Source organism: Biomphalaria glabrata, chromosome 12, assembly GCF_947242115.1.
Source record: "Biomphalaria glabrata chromosome 12, xgBioGlab47.1, whole genome shotgun sequence".
Lineage (NCBI taxonomy): Eukaryota > Metazoa > Mollusca > Gastropoda > Planorbidae > Biomphalaria > Biomphalaria glabrata.
In genome coordinates, this window is record NC_074722.1 from 17,534,173 (window position 1) to 17,555,344 (window position 21,172).

At 36.9% G+C, this 21,172-nt stretch overlaps 1 protein-coding gene across 2 annotated transcripts in view; it reads left to right on the forward strand.

The window, feature by feature from the left end:
* LOC106059709 (kielin/chordin-like protein) overlaps positions 1–21,172 on the forward strand; it is a 54,410-nt gene that overhangs the window by 9,677 nt on the left and 23,561 nt on the right. Inside the window, exons 4-6 of one of the 2 annotated variants that reach the window (XM_056006569.1) lie at positions 3,185–3,330; positions 4,963–5,125; positions 6,198–6,355. In XM_056006569.1, coding sequence (XP_055862544.1) covers positions 3,185–3,330; positions 4,963–5,125; positions 6,198–6,355 — 467 coding nt within the window. The remainder of the gene's footprint in view (positions 1–3,184; positions 3,331–4,962; positions 5,126–6,197; positions 6,356–21,172) is intronic. The other variant, XM_056006570.1, reaches the window with a different exon arrangement.

Genomic DNA, 21,172 nt, shown 5'->3' on the forward strand with positions numbered 1-21,172 from the left:
AAATTATATTATATATTTAAATACACTCGTCTTGTATTTTGCCTCTTTGTTTGTTTGTTATTTTTTTCAGTTTTTTTCGATTAACTTACACTTTCGTTAAGGTCAAAAGCTTCTATACTTTTATTTGTACTTTTTTATCATTTTTCTATTGATCTGATATTTCCAGCATAAACTTGTGCTGGGTATGTGTAGGGTTTATTAAAATTTCAGAAAGATCACTTCATCCTATACTCTTAAGTGAGCAATTCTTGTATATATATTTATAGATAAATTTTATTTCGAAAACGGCTCTAACGATTTTCTTTAAAATTTCAAGGTATGTGCATAATATTGAGAAAAAAATTCTTAACTCATTGGCCACATCGGGAAAACTCGAGGTCGACCTTTATAAGGGTTTGAAAATGTCTCATTATCGAAAAATTAATGAAATTTTCTATATGACGTCAATGGAAAAATAACTTGACACCGCTTACGTCACTAGGTTCACAGCAGTATAATAAGACTTTTCTTCGCAAACAAGAACAAGTTTTAATGAATCAATTGGCCTAATTAAACATTTGCGCACCATCTTATTGACTGATCTATTATTATGAAACTATGGAAGAAAAATAATGAAAGTTAATATTTCCAGGTATGATTAGTTATTATGTTTTGAAGGCTATATAAATTGTTTACACTTTAATTACGTAGACCCATAGGTAGCTTTTACTTTGTTGTTATTTTGCTGGAGAATTATTGCAGTATGTTAAAGTTTCGAAGTCTACTGCTCCGTACCAAAACATAGGAAGTGGTCATAACACAGCATTTCTACGCCTTACTTGCACACTGAACGTGATACACAGGGCCGGCTCTAACATTTGTGGGGCCCTATTTGAAATGGATTGCGCGCGGCCCAGTCAGGGTAGGGATAAGGATAATAAGTGAAAATTAAGATTTTGTATTAGAAAATAAATTCGTCTTTGCATTACATTTTATTAAATGAAAGCTGAAATGAAAGCTGACAATGCCGTTTTATTAATCGCGCGTAGGATTGGCGTTTACCATATTGATTGACACCCCATATATAACAAATTCGTCTATTGTAAGGATATTTTTATGAGTTTTCAGTTGATTTTAATCATTTTAGGAGATTTCCAGGAGCTCCTTTAAAATAAGGAGACCACGGGAACCCTACTATAAGTTATAATGGTTTAATTTAATTAATAATGTACACCTAGAATTAGCGCGGGGTTTTTAGAGGTTCTGAGCCCACTGCGGCCGCAAAGGTTACAGTGGCCTAAGGCCGGCCCTTATGATATCCAGCTCGCGGTCAACGAATTTTCATTACGCTGCTGCTTCTTTTGGTTTAACTATAGACCCTCTGTAAAACGGAAGTCATGTTCCAGAAGTCACCCAATAAAATCTACTCAGCCCCAAAGATCACCGCGAATAGGCATCCCTTAACTTGATAGACAACTTCACATATCTGGGAAGCATGGTATCAAATGACTCATTGCTTTAAAGGGAGGTTGATATGTGATCAGGGAAAGTCGTGCTTTTGGACGCCTCCAACCGAAAGTATGACGAAATAACAAGCAGTGGTTCTCTCAACCCCTCTGTGTGGCTCTGAGACCTGAGTACTCTATAGAAAGCAGCTAAGACTTCTTGAACGCCTTCACCAAAGATATTTGCACACCATCATGGTCATACGGTAGCAAGCCGAACTACAAACAGCGATATTCTTTGCGAAATGGTATGAACTTCTTATACTCCAACAGTTAGCCTACCCTGGACAGGGCACTTATTATCTAGAGAGCAATCTTTTTTTTTTTAGTGAGCTGAAAGGTGGTCGGCGTTAAAGAGACGCCCCTCAATAAGAATATTAACGCGATGTTGTTAATTCTCTCAGGAAAAATACGCTATTTTACTTTCTTACAAAGTATGCGTTTAACCCTATAATGTAGACATTTTGTATCAATTGATGCTTCGTACTAAAGCCATTATGAATATACTAATTGCAGTGGGAAGCGTGGTCGAGTGCGCTTGAACTTGGCTTGGCCCGACTCGGGCAGATTGTGTTTACTGAGCGCCTAAGGGCAGCACGGAAAAATCTTCTCCTAGATCCCCCACTGGTCCACAAATGAGATTGGACCAAAGCGCTCTGAGCATGCTATAAGCATGAAAGTAGAGCTATATGTTCGCCATATGAAAGCCATTATTTATTTTATTTATTTATTTATTAAATTAACGTAATCATTTAGAAGTTGCACTGCAAAGACTTTCTTCCAAACCAATAATATTCCAAAACGACACGACGTGAGCTGTGACCTTTCAACACTGTTGGGGTGACTTAAGAGACGTTCTATTCTAATCGCCTTGTAGAATTACATTGAGAACTAGCAAAACGAAAAAAACAACTCTTCAGATTGAAAGTCTTTACCCGAGCGTACTTACAAAAATATTCCCAAAATGACTTCGTATATATATATATATATTATTATATATCCTTTCTTAATAAATCGAGTCGAGGCCACCTGGTACTTAAATACTGAATTAACTTAAAAAGTGTATTTCCCGTTATAGCCTAGTGCTCTATTTATGGAACTCAGGGGAACTAACTATTAAATTGTATTTTCTTATAAGTGAGTTTTAGTAACATCACTTTTTACATATGGCCATCCCCATGCCAATGTAAGACGTAACTATATAATCCTCGAACATAAAATATGAAGTTTTTTTGTCGTCCATAAACATTGCCCCACATTTTATAAAACTTGTTTGTTTGTAGTTTTTCTAAGTAATGGAGGAGTATTTTACGTTGTTCTATAGTCCAAGACCTATCTGAGACCCACATATTTTGCTACCCACAACACAGACGAATCATACTTCGTTCACTTTCTGCCGTCTACACTTGTCTTCGGTGTTAGTTTTTTGTTATTAAATGTGTCTGACTTATGATACATCTCCATATCTTTTGAAAGCTAAAATTACTTCCAGATGTCCTCCTATATGCCAAATCAGTCGAGATGGCGTTTAAATCGTTTTCATACGTGTGAAATACTTCAGACTTAGAGAGAGACATAACTAATATCTCATCATGTTGCTATTAACATCTTAAACGTAGATCTAGTTCTAACAAAAGCATGTACTTTAATGTATGCACATGGTATAAAGTTGTCAAATGAAGTCATCAATTTCTCCAAAGGTCCAAACTGCTACATCGATGGTGTATTGGTTCCAATGGATCAAGACTATGTAAGACCCGACGGTTCTGTCTGCTTTTGTCAATACAACTCGTGGGAGACTGAGGTCCTGTGTATACCCCCCTTCACTACGCCCCCTGGCTGCGAGGTGAGAGAAAACAAAAACTTTAGTTATTTTCAAGGACTTTATATATAGTTCAGTGCACATCATTATGTACAGACCACGGAGTAAATATAAGCTCTTTCGAAGTTCAGTTAAATCATTGTCTGTGAGCAGTGCTCTGCATATGGCATAGATGACCGATGTGGTGCTCTGCATATGGCATAGATGACTGATGGAGTGCTCTGCATATGGCATAGATGACCGATGTGGTGCTCTGCATATGGCATAGATGACTGATGGAGTGCTCTGCATATGGCATAAATGACTGATGTAGTGCTCTGTATATGGCATAAATGACTGATGGAGTGCTCTGCATATGGCATAAATGACTGATGGAGTGCACTGCATATGGCATAGTCAATTGATGTAGTGCACTGCATATGGCATAGTCAATTGATGCAGTGCACTGCATATGGCATAAATGACTGATTTAGTGCTCTGCATGTGGTATAAATGACCGATGCAGTGCTCTGCATATGGCATAAATGACTGATGGAGTGCACTGCATATGGCATAAATGACTGAAGGAATGCACTGTATATGGCATAGTAGACTGATGGAGTGCACTGTATATGGCATAGTCAATTGATGTAGTGCACTGCTTATTTTTAGATTGATGTAGTGCACTGCACTATGTCCGTAAATTAGCGAGCATAGCTTATCAGTGCTTTATATTTATAAAAAGTGTCCCTGTGACTTTACTGGAGGCCCCTACTCTCTTCAAGCTATACGCACTTCCAACTATTAACTAAATCTAAAAGCAAATGATATTGATTAAAAAGAGAAATAGAGTATTTGTGAAATTAATTTTACTTCATTTCTTAGATGTATATTCTGCTACAAATTTTATATTTTTGAAATGTGGAGGTTCCCTTTTAAGATTAGGATTGGACTCGAACTAAGTCGCACTATCTTCTCTCCACTCTCCCCCAGTTGTCCACAAAAGAGATATAAGATATTTGGTTGAGTTGCATAAACCGCTCGGTGAACTATTAAAGGAGCTCGAGTTCGAATCTCTACTGAAACCTATTTGTGTTTGCCTAAAAGAAAAAGCAGCACGGAAACCTTTTCTCCGATTCACCTCCCCCCCCCCCCCCCCGCCCATAAAATATCTACAAAAGAGATTGGACCAACATGAAAAATGCGCAGTAGAAAAGTAATTTTTATAAAAGATGGGATCAGAGAGCAGTGGACATGCAATGGGAGCATGAGAGACCCGCTATTAGAAAATGTAATAAATTCATAGGACAAGCTTGAAATGCTAAATTATTTGTCACTTCGATTCACTTATTACACTTAGAAGGAAGAAATATTTCTACAATTGCCATGATGCTATTTTAAAACACTAAAAATAAAATTATTCTTTATAACGTCAAAACTGATTAGCTAACTTACCTAAGAGACATTCATATTAGCTAAGCTAACTTACCTAAGAGACATTCATATTAGCTAAGCTAACTTACCTAAGAGACATTCATATTAGCTAAGCTAACTTACCTAAGAGACATTCATATTAGCTAAGCTAACTTGTCTAAGAGACATTCATATCAGCTAGAATAAATTGCCTAGGAGACAATGAGACACTGAATGGGTAATAAAGTTCATTATGTTTATCAGGGTTTACAAAAACCAGTTGATGATGGCCCGTGTTCCTTCTGCTCATGTGAACCAAACTGGTTGGGGCAGTTTGAATGGTCTTGTATCGTGGCAGACTGCATGGTGCCCAAGTGTGTGGACGCAGTCAGAGAACCTGGCCAATGTTGTGAAGTTTGTCCAAACGGTAAGTTTGCGGTGAAATGATTTCCCCAATTATCGAGTGCATGCACACATGAACAAATGGACAGTACAGGCATGTCCTCATGAACAAATGACCAGTACAAGCATGTCCTCATGAATAAATGACCAGTACAAGCATGTCCTCATGAACAAATGGACAGTACAGGCATGTCCTCATGAACAAATGACCAGTACAAGCATGTCCTCATGAACAAATGACCAGTACAAGCATGTCCTCATGAATAAATGACCAGTACAAGCATGTCCTCATGAGCAAAGACCAATACAAGCATGCCCTCATGAAAAAATGACCAGTACAAGCATGGCTACAGTTTGGTCCGCTTTTTGGTTTAATAAAGATAATGCTTCAATCAATCAAAGCATTGCTATTAACATCTTAAACTTATATCTAGTTCTAACAAGAGCATATACTTTAATGTATGCACATTGTATACACATATATTAATTTTATACATGTTTCAAACAAATGATTTTTTAAAGGTGGTTCTTGTAGCATTACATGACGAAAATAAATGTACAGGTTTATAAAATAATTTAACATAATTTAAAACAAAAATTAAGAAGTAGTTTTTCATATTATTGCGTGAACTGCAATGTTGTAAAGTCACTATAGAACACCTAACGGAAATTCTTGAGGAATAAGAGATTGGCCCTTTACAAAACAATTAGATCTATTAGATATTCATAATAAGACTTCAGTTAGGCCAGGTTCACATCTAACTTCACTTTCAATTTCATCATTATTTTCTGTCATTTGTCTTTAATAGAATTTCATTCTGATGATATTGAAACCTGCCTTTTTACCTGCCTGGGTGGACCACTTCGGGGGCCGATTTTCAGTTTGTGTTTCCAAACAAACTGTCTTTGTAACCTTGTTTTAATTTAACTTTGTTTTAAATTTAATTTACTGTAGCGATATATGACAACATTATATAGACATGTATACATTTTGCCAACTTTGTTAAAAACATTTAAAGGTTAGACATGATAAATGATCTTAACAGAATCCCTTCAGTTTGTTCGTGTGTTCATGTGTATGAGTGATTTCTTCAAAGGTCCAAACTGCTACATTGATGGCGTCTTAGTTTCAATGAATCAGGATTACGTAAGGCCAGACGGTTCCGTCTGCTACTGCGAAGAAGGGAGCCCCTGGGAACAAGCTAATATCATCTGTACACCTCCCAGAGACACTACTACGCCTGCTGGATGCGAGGTTAGATACAGACAACTATTGCATTATTGAAAGTTTTGTCTATTTATAGATCTAGTACACTGGACATAGTCTTGTACATTGGACATAGTAACGTACACTGGACATTGACGTGTACACTGGACATTGACGTGTACACTGGACATTGACGTGTACACTGGACAAAGTCTTGTACACTGGACATAGTCTTGTACACTGGACCTAGTAAAGTACACTGGACCTAGTATTGTACAGTGCCGTGTTTAGACTTGAAAAGTCTCTAAGTTATTAATGATATAAGGCACTTTGGGATCCTTTATAAGTCCAGATATTATATATCATTGCTAACCATTTCTTGGTGGTCCTAAGCTAGAACCAATATATATATTAGGACGTCAGGCCTTGAGCTTCTACATTGAATTAATGTCTATACATCTAAGGAGTTCACTGGGTATAGCCATTCTACAGTTGAGTAAGTCTAAGACTTAAGTAAAATTAGACTAGATCGACTACATGGGGGTAGCCGGGGGGTTGGAGTTCAAACCCACTACCCCGAAATGAACCCCCCCCCCCAACAAGGAAAGGGAATTGTGACTGTATTTTCGTTTAATTAAAATTTTAGACTATCACTTACCCTTGTATTGCCAAAGTGATTTGATGTTTTAAATCCCTCTTCAATATAAAATATAAAGCCAAATATTGTCATCAAATTCCATGAACGTAGTCAAAGGGGTTTCGGGGTTTATAAATCTCCCCTGCCTAATAAAAAAAACCGAGGGGAAACTATTATATTTAAATTTCATTAATGTAGATACACTCAAAACCCCCTTCCAATAAAAAAAAAGAAAACCAAGCTACAATCACTAAATTACACAAGAGTAGCTGAAAGGGGGGTTGAGTTTACCCCCCTCTCGCCCCTACAGCTACTGCATCTCATGAATGTAGCTAAGAGAGGTTTGAGGATAAAACCTACTCCAATAAAAAAACAAGATTACAAAGAGAGTTTGTGTTATCATACAAACTCAGAGGCGGCCCCCATCGAATTCACCAATGGACCTGGAATATTCAAGCCATTGTCTTGTTTTGATCGTTAAAATTTAAAAAATTTAAAATATCATTGGACACTAAATAATAATAATAATAATATAAAAAAAATATTTTTCTCTTTTAAAGTTTAAATCTTTCAAAATGAATTTTTAACAAACACAAGTACTTTTTTATATATATTTATTAAGTAAAATTCCCCTTTTAGACCTAGATGACATATTATGTTTCTATGTTCCACGGTTAACGAAGGTGTCAAATGGCCAGCATAACGACCTTTTACTTTTCCCCAACTAATGTCAGATACCTATTAGAGATGGATGGACTCAGAGGGTCCTAAAGATCCCGAATGTAAAAATGCCAGTCTTCACCTGGATTTGAACCCAGGACCCCCACTTCGAAAGCCAAGAACTTTACCACTCAGCCGCCGCGCCTCCATATATTCATATAGCGTACTCTTATATTTTTTTTTAAAATATTAATTATTAACCTTACTCATACATTTATAATAAAATGTTACATGTAATAAAGAGAAACTAACAAAGTTTTATTCTTCTTACAAAATTTGACAAATCGGCAACACGATAGAAATAAATAGGTATAATCTTAAATTGGCCTCGCAAATAAAAATTACTTTCTCCAATTTTTTATACAAACTAAATCTAGAAATACATCTATCTAGGTCTAGATCTAGAGTCTATATTGTCTAGACCTAGAACTAAATCTAGAACTAGATATGGAACTAAATCTAGAATTAGATCTAGAACTAGATCTAATCTAGCACTAGATCTAGAATGACTTGATCTAAAACTAGTCTAGATATAGAACTAGATCTAGAATTTTGATTTAGAATCTAGATCTAGACTATAATTCATATGACTTTACACGTTTAAGCTAATCTTAAAATGACTAGACCTAGGCCAATGTTATGATTAGGAATAGTAGTCCTTTTTGGTACCGAGTAATGGTGTATTCTACAAGATCTGTTCTGTTATCTTCTTATCTTATATAATACAGACGTTACTTCAAAAAAGAAGATGATTACGTCCTACGCGTCATGCATTTAGTCATGCATATTAACCAATGACTTAAATTCTGCCAAGTCACTGGTTTTCCTGGCTAGCTCAGGCAACCCATTCCATGCTCTAATAGCACTAGGGAAGAAGGAGTATTTGTACAAATTTGTCCTAGCATATGGGACGAGGAATGTGCCTTTATCTTTGTGTCTTTCAGAGTATTTTATTAAATTTTGTTTTTGTATTTGAAGATTATGGTTCAGTGTTTTAAGTATGATTGCTACTTTATTTTTGAGCCTTCTGTCCTGAAGGCTTTCTAAATTTAGTGATTTTACTAAAGGTGTTACTCTAGTCAAATGTGAATATTCGTTTGTTATGAATCGCACTGCTCTATTTTGTGTCTGTTCTAGTTTCTTAATGTTTTCTTGAGTTGAGGGGTCCCAAACAGAGGATGCATATTCTATTATTGGCCTAACCAAGGTTAAATAACATTTTAGTTTTATGTTCTTATTTGATTTATAGAAATTTCTTTTAATAAATCTTAATGCTTTGTTTGATTTTTTTGTAGTTTCATCAATATGTGGATTCCATGACAGTTTTTCATTTATTATAACACCTAGGTATTTTGCGTTTTTAGTCTGTGTTACTGGTTTGCCATGAATAAGATAAGTGGAATTAATTTGTTTTAGTTTTTTTGTTACTCTTAACAACTGACATTTTTCTGGGTGGAAAGACATGCTCCAATTTGATTCCCATTTCTGTAATCCATCTAATTCTCTTGGTAAAATATCTGTGTCTTGTGTTGTTTTTATTGTTCTATATATTATGCAATCGTCTGCAAATAATCTGACTTTTGTTCCTGAACTAATGCAATTTGGTAAATCATTTATGTAAATTAAAAATAGTAGTGGACCCAAGACTGTTCCTTGAGGTACACCTGAGTTTACTGTTATCGGTGTTGATTTAGAGCCATTTATTATTACAGTTTGTACTCTCCCTATCAGAAAGTCTTTAATCCACTGATGCAGTGGACCAGTAATGCCGAAATATTTTAATTTTTTAAGCAAACTATGGTGGTGAACTTTGTCAAAAGCCTTAGAAAAATCTAGTAAGATAGCATCTATTTGTTCACTATTATCTAAACCTTTTGAAAAATCATCAATTAGTCCTATTAGTTGTGTTTCACATGATCTATATTTCCTAAAGCCATGTTGGTATGGTGTGAGGACATTATGTTTGTCTAAGTGGTTTATGATGTTGCTACATGTTATGTGTTCTAGGATTTTACATGTGATGCTGGTAAGTGATACTGGTCTGTAGTTTCCTGGGTCAGATTTTTCTCCTTTTTTAAATAGGGGGGTGACATTAGCTTCTTTCCAGTCCTTTGGTACTCTGCCCTGGTTAAGTGAAGCCTGAAAGAATATTTTGAACACTGGGGCTAGGTCATTACTTAGTTCTTTGAGTAATCTAGCTGGAATACCATCAGGTCCAGAAGCTTTATTTGGTTTGGTGTTGGCTAATAGTTTTTGAATTCCATTTTCTTGTACTACTATATCTTCTATGTTGTCTACTTGGTTCAAATTCAGTAATATGTCTTTGTCTCCTGGGGCTGAGAATGCTGATGCAAAGTATTTGTTTAGAATGTTTGCTTTAGTTTCATTATCATTATGTATTATGTTATGTTCATCTTTTAATGGCGCTACGCCTGTTGTTTCCATTTTCTTAGACTTAATGTATGACCATAGGTTTTTGTTGTTGTCTTTAGATATTACATTGTTTATGTATTCACTCTGCAGCTGTCTGCTTACTTTTTGGGTTAAGTGTTTAATTTTTATATACTTTTTGTAAACTCTTTCTGCATTAGTTTCTTTAAATTTTCTATATAGGTTTTCCTTCTGTTTACAAAGCTTCTTTAGTCTATTATTAAACCAGCATTTATTTATTTTGTTTGATGTGTATTTAGTTGGTATTTGATTTTCTATAATGCTTTTAAGATGGTTTTTAATGAAATTCCAGAGGTCATCGACTGGTTGGTTAATGTCTTTTTCTAATAAGAATGTTTGTTGAAAGTTTAATGCAGCTTGGTGTAGTTGTGTTAGGTTACATTTATTCCAGAGTAAGATTTTTCTTTTGGGTTTTGTATTGGCTACTGCTTTTATCTGACTGTGTATTTTTATGATCTCATGGTCTGATAGACCAGGGATAATATCATAATCAACTACTAATCCAGGTCTGTTGGTTAAGAAGAGATCTAATGTGTTGTTTAATCTAGTTGGCTTTTTAATGATTTGATCTAAACTTAGGTTGTGTAAAGTTTCTATGAAAAGCTCATTTATGTCCTTAAGGTTTTGGTGTTTATCTATGGTTAGTGTTTTCCAATTTATATCAGGTAGGTTGAAATCACCCATAATCCAAAAAACTGCATTTTTATTTGTCTCTTTAAGTGTCGTAATCTGATTACATAGTTCCTGCATGTATTCTAAACTAGAATTTGGTGGTCTGTAAATGCTGCCTATTATTAGGGATGTTGAGGTGGTATTAATTTTACAAAATGTTGATTCTATATTTTTTGAGTTAGGTAAGGTAATTTCTTCTGCTATAAGAGTGTTTTTTATTGCTAAAAGAACTCCTCCATGATTATCAGCCCTATCTTTTCTAAAAATTTCATAATTGGAGTGATCGTTAAATGAACTTGTGTGTTACCCGTGCTTGTAATCGTGCTAGTATTTGTAATCGTGTTCGCATTATCGTAGTCTGTGAATCGTGACCAGTCTGTACTGTGTTATTGTGTGTATCAGTCGTGTTTTATTGAAATAAAGCCTTGTTTCTAAGGTTATGAATTGACTTAGTATATTACAATTTATTTCAATAAAACCATTCTTAAATGGACAAGTTTTTGCGTCCCAATAGACTGGATGCTGATCCTAGTTCAACTAATGCTTCAGTTACATGGAAACATTGGATTTCTTGTTTTGACAGATTCGCAACGAAGGTAGGGGCTAGTGAAAGCGAACAGTTTGACCTGCTATGCAACTTTGTGTCTCCATCCTTATATCAGTATATTTCTACCTGTTCTAAATACTCAGAAGCAAAATCTATTCTTGAGAATTTATTTGTGAAGGCCCCTAATGAAACATTGGCCAGACATTTGCTTGCAACTTGCAAACAAGAAGTCGATCAAAGTCTTGATCAATTTGTACACAAGCTGAGAGTGATGGCCAGAGATTGTCAGTTCCGAGCTGTCAGTGCTGACAAAAATGAAGAGGACGCCATTCGCGATGCCTTTGTTAGCGGCATGCGTTCGAGTGTAATTAGACAGAGGCTACTTGAGAAAAGATCCCTTGACTTGAAAATGGCTTTAGATATTGCCAAGACACTCGACATGGCCCAAAAAGAATCCAGTTCGTTTAGTACTCCTTCTCAATTTGTAGAGTCAACTCTTTCGTCATCGGCAATCTCAACCGAAGAAATGGTGGACTCAGAAACAATCGCAACAGTGAGTACTAAATGTTTCTTTTGCGGAGGTAGTCGGCATCTCAGAGCGAAATGCCCTGCCAAAGACTGCATGTGTCATTCGTGCGGGAAAAATGGACATTTTTCGAAGGTTTGCAGGTCTCGCAACACTCCTATAACCAAAACAAAAGTCAAAACATCTCCTAGCCACGAGATTAAAAGACAATCTTGTAAAGATTGTAGCTGCATTAAGGACTCTACACATCTAACACTAATTGCTACTTCGTCTGTATCTGGTTTAACTAAATCAACAGTACACATCTCTGTAAATGGCGTGAACCTAAAAGCCCTAATTGATACAGGTAGCGGGGAAAGCTACATTTCTTCAAACATACCAAGAGAATACGATTGGTCAGTGACACGTTCAAAGCACAAAATTTCTATGGCGTCATCTCAACTGTCAAGCGTCACAAGAGGCCACATGTTTGCATCGCTAAAATACAAAGGGGAAGTTTACAATCAATTCAAACTTTCGTTACTAGATGAACTTTGCACTGATGTAGTGCTTGGGTTAGATTTCCTCGCATTACACAAAGAACTGATAATTCCATTCAAAGGTGGTCGACCTGCATTTCATGTCTGCTCGCTCAATGCTGTTAAGGTAGAGGCACCACAATTGTTTGCAAATTTATCCCCTGATTGCAGACCTATTGCTACTAAATCTCGTCGTTACTCCTTCCAAGACACACAATTTATTAAAGCTGAAGTTGAGAAATTGATACGAAACGGTATCATTGAACCTTCCAAATCACCTTGGAGATCTCAAGTCCTTGTCACGACCAATGAGCGGCACAAAAAGCGAATGGTCGTTGATTATAGCCAAACTATAAATAGATTTACTTACCTGGACGCTTACCCCATGCCTAGAGTGAATGAAATGGTGGAGAAAATTTCCAGGTATGAAATCTTTAGCACATTGGATCTGGAGAGTGCTTATCACCAAATACCTATCCAACAGAGCGAAAAGAAATACACAGCCTTCGAAGCTTGTGGTAAACTCTACCAGTTTTGCAGAATACCCTTTGGGGTCACTAACGGTGTAGCTTGCTTCCAGAAAACCATAGACACTATTATAGAAAAAGAAAAGTTGTCTGACACGTTTGCCTATGTCGACAATGTAACAATATGTGGTACAGATGTAGACTCCCATAACAAAAATCTGTTGCATTTTCAGAAGGTAGCTCAGGAATACGGAATAACTTTCAACGAAAGTAAAAGTGTATTTGCTACTAAGAAGGTAAAGCTGCTTGGATATGAAATATCCAAAGGGCATTTAAAGCCGGACCCTGATAGATTTCAAGCTCTGCGAGATTTGCCACCTCGAAAAGATCTGAAGTCTCAGAAAAGGATTGTAGGACTTTTGGCATATTATGCTCACTGGATACAAAATTTCTCCGACAAATTGTATCCTATAATGAAAAATCAAATTTTTCCTGTACCTACAGAAGTAAAAACAGCGTTTGAAGACTTGAAAGAAGAATTGCAGAAAGCAGCAATTTTCACCATAAAGTATGACCATCCTCTAATTGTGGAAACTGACGCTTCTGACATCGCAGTAGCTGCCACTTTAAATCAGGACGGAAGACCTATTGCATTCTTCTCTAGAACTCTTTCACCTAGTGAAAGGCATCAATCTGCCATAGAGAAAGAAGCAACTGCAATAATTGAAGCTATACGCAAATGGAAGCATTATTTGTGTGGCAATTATTTTACCCTTATTACGGACCAGCGGTCTATTTCATACATATTTAAAGACACTCATGACAAGAAAATTAAAAACGATAAGATACAAAGGTGGAAATTGGAACTGGCAAGCTTCAAGTTTGATATACAGTATAGACCTGGGAACGCCAACACAGCAGCAGACACCTTGTCTAGAGGGCACTGTGCAACCATGACGAAACAAAGTAGCCTGAAGACGTACCATGACTACCTGTGTCATCCAGGTGTCACTAGACTTCTACATTATGTCAGGTCAAAGAACTTACCCTTCTCGGTTGAAGAGGTCAGGCAGACCATTCAACAATGCAGAACCTGCAATAGAATTAAACCGCAATTCTATAAGGAATTTGCAGGTACGCTCATCAAGGCCACACAGCCGTTTGAAAGAATAAGTGTTGACTTTAAAGGTCCTTTGCCATCAGCTACTCGCAACAAGTACTTGTTAACAATGATTGACGAATATTCGCGGTTTCCATTCGCTTTTCCCTGTCCTGATATGACATCTAAGACAGTAATAAAGTGCTTCGACCAGTTATTTTTCCTCTTTGGAACACCCAGTTACATCCACTCTGATCGTGGCTCATCATTTATGTCCACAGAAACTACAGAATATCTACATTCTAAGGGCATAGCCACTAGCAGGACAACGCCCTATAACGCAAAAGGAAATGGTCAAATAGAAAAGCTGAATAAAACATTGTGGCAGGCTATTTTATTAGCATTGGACTCAGGGAAGTTGGAACTATCACAGTGGGAATCTGTGTTGCCCCAGGCACTTCACTCCATTCGATCATTACTGTGTACTTCTACTAATGAAACTCCACACGAACGGATCTTCAAATTCAACAGAAGATCGCCAACGGGAACATCCTTGCCTACTTGGCTACAGAACCCAGGCAAAGTATTGCTAAAATCACCTGTAAGATCTTCAAAATTTGACCCATTGGTACAAGAGGTTGAACTTATTAGCTGCAACCCACAGTACGCCCATATACGATTTCCAAATGGCCGGGAGGAGACAGTGTCGCTTAGGCAGCTGGCGCCGAAGGAAAGTTCCACGAACGACTATTTCGAACCAGAGAACGGTATTCTGCCTCAAGAGGTCGGTGACTCTTTGGATCTCTCACCAGGGAGTCGCTACGTGCCTGAAGCTATCAGTAATTCACAGAGTCCCACCCCAATGATGTACAACCAGCCAGAAGTCATCAGTGACTCACAGGGGAGCCACCCGATGCCAGAGGCCAATATTGACTCGAGTCCCGTACAGGACAGTTACGACTTGCAAGGAGAAAAGTCTACGCCAGAGATACCTCCGGATCCTTCCCTTCATACGCATGGCTATAACCTAAGACCCAGAAAGAAATGAAGGAGGGGTGAATGGAGTGATCGTTAAATGAACTTGTGTGTTACCCGTGCTTGTAATCGTGCTAATATTTGTAATCGTGTTCGCATTATCGTAGTCTGTGAATCGTGACCAGTCTGTACTGTGTTATTGTGTGTATCAGTCGTGTTTTATTGAAATAAAGCCTTGTTTCTAAGGTTATGAATTGACTTAGTATATTACAATAATTACTATTGAAAATTTCTGCATTATAAATTTCAGGATGTAGCCAAGTTTCTGTGCCTGCAATTATGTCTGGTTTCTCACATTCTAATAAAATTTCTAAGTCTGCTGTTTTGTTCCTAATGCTTTGAAAATTTATTACTAAGGTTTTAAGGTATTTTGGTGTTACTTCTTTAGTAGGTTTGTTTAGTGAGGCTGTTGTATTAATTTTAGTAGATTTAGGTTTAACAGGAGTGGATCTGGCTAGTGGTTGGTGAGTTTGGTTTGGGATGGTGTTTAGGATGTTGTATGGGTTAGAAGTGTCTGCATCAAAGGAATCAAACAGTCCTGATGTAAACTGAGGTAACCCACACGGTACACAGTGCCATGATGCATCTTTGTTGCCTAAGGCATAATACACAGGTGTATTCATATGGAGACATGATGTATGGTACCATTCATCGCAGGTGTCAGATTGAATGGCTTTCTGTTTCATGGTGCATACTTTTTTGCAGATGTTGCATCTATCTTTAGATCTAGGCCCTGGATTTGACTCTACATCTCCTGCTATTAATATTAACAGTGATAGGTATTTATTTCTGCTGTGTCTGATTGAGAACTTCCATTTGTGATGGGTAATCTTCTTTAGTGTTATGGATGTGTATGTTAGGTTATTTTTTAAGTTGCTTTGATCTAAAGTGTGATGATTGATTATGGCTGTTGTTTCTTTTTTAAGTTTAGTGTTGACTAAGGTAGATCTGGTTCTGTGTTCAGCTAGTATGTATTTAGTAATTATTAGGATAAATAGCCAGAGCAATTTCATGATGACTGTTGTTGATTTTAGTTTTTAAAGGGGTCTAGTCTAAATCTAGTTTAAGGTTTACAATGCCTAATTTATGTCTAAATCTAAATTGAAAGCTAATTTACAATGACAATTAAATCAAATGAAATGGTTTATTAAATTCAAAATATGGACCTAGACTAGATCTAATTCTAGATCAATATATTTACGTGTATAATTAACTATATAGAATATTACTATTAGTTATTATTAGTAGTATTAGTAGATGATTAGTAGATCTAAAGCCTTAATTAAAGTCTAAGTCTAACACTAAAACTAGACTAGACTGACTTGACTAGGTCTAGATTTCTAGATCTAGTCCTAAGGGCTAAGCTAAGAGTTGTTAATTTGAATTAATTAGTATGAAAAAAAATTAATACATACATTACTTGCAGATGTTACTAATTAATAATGATAATAACGAGACTGGTAGATATATATAACTAACTTTTATTTCCGTCCGATTCTTTGCTTTCGTATAAACATAAACAACAAACAATCACGTAATATCTTCTAATATTAGCACAAGATCTAGATATATGCCGTTCATATCTAGTGATGGGAACTAAACTAACTTTAAAAAGTTAAACTAAAACTAATTTTTAACTAAAATACTAGTTAAAATAGTAGTTAAACTATTAGTTTATCACGAATTTCAAATTAATTAAACTACAACAAATTTTTTTTTTTGGGAGGAGGGATGGGTTGAACGAGACCTATATAGATACAATCATCCGACTGTATGCCTACGGTTCGATCTTATTCTTTTAACATTCTAGTAATATTTATCTATAAAAAAAATCAGTATTAAGGAATATGTTTCTTACATAAACGTTAATGCACAATAAAATACAATGTCAAAATAAATATGTGTGCTTGTATTTTTGCCTTGAATTAAAACCTTTAGAAAATAATGGTACTCTTTTAAATAAAAAATATATTAACTTTTTATATAACGGAAAATCTTACTTATACTGGTAAAGTTTAAAATCTCATTAAATGACACAGATTTAGAATTTCAAATTTAGATCTAGTATCTAAAGAAATAGAAACGAAGTCGTTGGAGTCTTTAGAACATTTGACCAGTATAACTATTTTATAGTGTAAAATACATGCTTGACTAATCATGCCGTTGTGCTATTTTCTTGTCTGACCACTAAAAATATAATTAACATAACCGTTCAAAGCGCAAGAGGAAAAAAAAATGGGTGATCTTGTCATTATGGACTGCACACTCAATACACTATATAGACCTACACGTGTACGTCTATCTGGCCAGGTTGTTAAAATCAGTCGGACACACTGTCTATTTACTTTCTGGTCATGGAGGGTGTATAACTATATTAGTGTAAAGATATATCTACGAACATGCTTGGCTAGCCACGCCAGTGTGTTATTTTCTTGTCTGACCTCTCCACATTAAGCAAACACTATTGCATAACGCTTAATGCAGGGTAGTCTTACAGAATTATCGACTACACACGTGCAGTACACTAGGCCTACATGTGGTCATGTGTATGTCTAGCTGACCAGGTTGTTAAAATCAGTTGAACAGTCTATTTACTTTATGGTCAGAGAGGGTGTGGATTAAGATTTTTTTTCTAGAGTTGGTTACCCTAATGCTTTTATATCTTTATAGGTCTAGCTGTTGATTTAGACTTAATAGATCTCAATAATAAGTCTAAAGACTATAAAAAGGGTGTACTTGATGTTCTTGCAGTTAAAAAAATATTGTTTGCCGCAAATAAATTGATTAAAACCACTAAATATTGACCTAACTCACCAATCAGATTCCCACTAGAAACAGAAATTAAACACCTCCAAGGGGCTCACAAAAAAATTCGGAACAATCCCATTCATAATACTGCATAGAGGCTTTTGGCAAAAAAAAATGTTTAACATTTTATAATACTGCTACTTTTAAGTGCAAATATTTACTCCCATAACTTCTGCCAGGATCTTACTTTACCCACTTCAAATGCAGACTGTCTAAATAGTTGTTAACTGCATCATTTTGTTTTGATAATCAAAGTTATTGATATCACAGGACCAGAAAACAGAGAGTGCGTTTCAACCCTGACCACATGTTGAAAAGTTTTACAAATTTTAATTAAACTTTTTAGTTAGTAACTAAACAAAATTAATTAAACTACGATTTTAACTTAACTTTTTTCCTAGATAAACAATGGCCTGAACTAATTTTTTTTAGTAAAAATAAAAGTTTCTAGCTTTTTAGTTAACTTTTGCCCATCACTATGCATATCTGATTCACTTGTTAATGTGATACTACTGTTTACATAATAAATAAATCTGCACCCCTACGGTCAGAATGTCATAATTAAAATTGTGTTCAAATTATTAATACAGTTATTTATGTTTGTTTGTAAAATGTTTTACATGTTTCGGATGTTCCTTCAGAGTTGAAGATAATTACTTCCTAGTCCAAACCTCCCGCAGGACGACGGGGGATGGGAGCGGGCAGGGTTTGAACCCGGGACCATCGATAAATCTGAACGACAGTCCAGCGTGCAAACCGCACGACCAGGCAGCCATCCATATTATTTATATAATAATAATAATAATAATCTTTATTATCCGTATGGAAATTTGTCTTACAATTTGTGCATTACACCAAACAAAAAACATTATAACTATAAGAAACCAAAGTGTACATTCACACCAGACTCACTCATAATTTACATGTGACTAAGTCTATACCAGATTGTTCTTATTTAATGATTTGATTGCCAGGGGAACAAAAGAGTGTTTGTGTCTGTTTGTCTTTGCTATCGGTGTCTTGTATCTCTTCTGTGATGGTAAAATCACAAAATCCTGACACAAAGGGTGATTCTTTATTTCGAGGATCTTGTTAGCTTTTTTATAGATGTTTGTCTCAAACAACTGCCCAAACTGGGTTCTATTTCGTCTTATTTAGACTAGTTTAGAACGTCAAGTGTATGATGAGTGTACTATGTCAAAGCTGCGCACTTTGAAAGTAGTTCGTTGTTGTTGTTTTTTTTGTAACTTACAACTAAAACGAAGTTAGTATCAAAATTCTTTTTTAAAAACAACATTTCAATTAGCATTTCATTTCATGAGTAAGTTAGTCAATGTATCACAAAGTAGTTGGTTCTATTTGTACGTGGCCAACAAAGAATGACAACGATCTACTAATAGGGCGTCCTTGACTGTGTTTGCTTTGTCTGTTTCATGAAAAATCTACCACAATTTTTTTTACTTTTAATATTTTTAGGGGGATCCATTATACAGGCACCACATGTTTACAAAGCTAATATCAACTCACTATGTCTGTCTGTCTGTCTGGTTAAAAGTTTGAACATGTTTTTTTCCCATTTGTCATTCTCGAAACAAGTTCAAACTTTGCACAGTTATTCATTAAACCTGACATCACATGAGTCAATAAAAAAACACACAATTGTTTAATTAATTCTTGATGATTAATCATTTTGTTAGATTTCGAATTAAGAGGTATACTATTGTTATAAACCTGTTGGTGTCACAGATGGGGGTAGTGGTGTGTGTGTAGTCAGCCGACGCAAATCGCCCCAGGCCAGCGCTAGACGAACGGTCCACCGTGACGAGTTACGACGGTCAGCCGAGACGAGTATCAACATGAAGGTTCGAGTAGGATCGTCGTCGTGAACAGAGCTCAGGAGCGTCACGAGAGTTGTAGTCATCTGACCACCTAGAAACGTCGAGCGGCGTTCTGTCCGGTTCTAGAAGGCCAGTAGGGACCCTATATAAGGAGCGGAGGTGTCGCAGTCAAGACGGTTGACAGCCCGGTTCACTACAGTCCGGTCGACTACAGCACAGTTCAGCGGTGTGGTTCTGTACGGAGCATTACGACGGTTCAGTGCGGAGTACTATCAAGTACAGTTGAGACGAACGGCGTCTTGATCTTGGTCTGTGATCGAGTCCGACACAACGAGCCCAAGTGTGTGAAGTCAGTCCTGAAGTGTTGAACCCAGTGCAAGCCCAGAACGAGACGGAGAGGCCAGTGCAAGAGTTGATACGGCGGTACGGGTTATCGGAGAGATATTTGTACAGTGTACGTGTTGCCAATTGTACAGTATTGGCTGTTATTTATTCAACTATTAAAGTGTTACGTTACTTTAGAGCTCTGAGTTGTCAAGTCCTTTAAGTTGGTGGTGTATGGTGCAGTTTGCAGAGAGCCTGGATAGTGAGATTCGTAACAACTGGTGTCAGAAGTGGGATTGGATAGGAATCGGATTTGATCGGATCTACTATGGCTCGTCTGAAACTGCTGTACGAACTTGAATTTAGAGAACTGAAGCAAGAACTCCGTGGACGAAGGCTGAAGGCATGTGGAAACAAGGAAACCTTACAAGCACGCCTCCGAGAAGACATTTTGGAAAAAAAAAGAAGATCCGGACATATATCTTTTTGAAGTCGAACCTAACTTGCTGGAACAGATCACCAGCAGCATGCAGCAACAGATCACCAGTATCATGCAGGAACAGATGGCAGCTATGCAGGGACAGATGGCAGCTATGAACTCGGGGCTGAAAAACACCAATCACAAGATAGATGCCATGAATACCAAGATAGCCGCCATGAACCAACGCATACCTGCTGTGGAGGAAAGAATCATCAACTCAGACGTTCGTTCAGATACTAAAGCCAGAGAGAGGCGCCTTGGTGGTGATCATGAGGACCCGTTGAAACCTGACGAAGCCGTTGAGGGACATATGCAAGTCGAGAGATACCAGCCAGGTCCGAACCTAACAGACGTTGGTCCAGCTGCCAAGACTGGAGAGGAAAGTCCTGATGGTGGTAAAGAGAATGCAAGGCAGTCTGACGTTGACGTTGATGGACATTTGAAAGACGAAAGTCATCGACAAGGTCTGAAACCAACAAGCGATTGGCCCGATACTGAGACGAGAGAGAGAGGTCCTGATGATGGTGAAGAAAGCCGAATGGAGCCTGAAGCCGAAGACGAGGGACCTTTGCACGAGGAGTGTTGCCAACCTGCCCCACGAGCATGCCCTACAGACAAGGCTGAAGATGATGACCTGTCCCACAATTCCCTGCCCTGTGGATTTGAAGCCCATCCCAGTCCTTCTTCGCAAAGCCCTATGAAGTCACCTCTATTGCCATCGATCTTGGTATCCCCAGCCCTT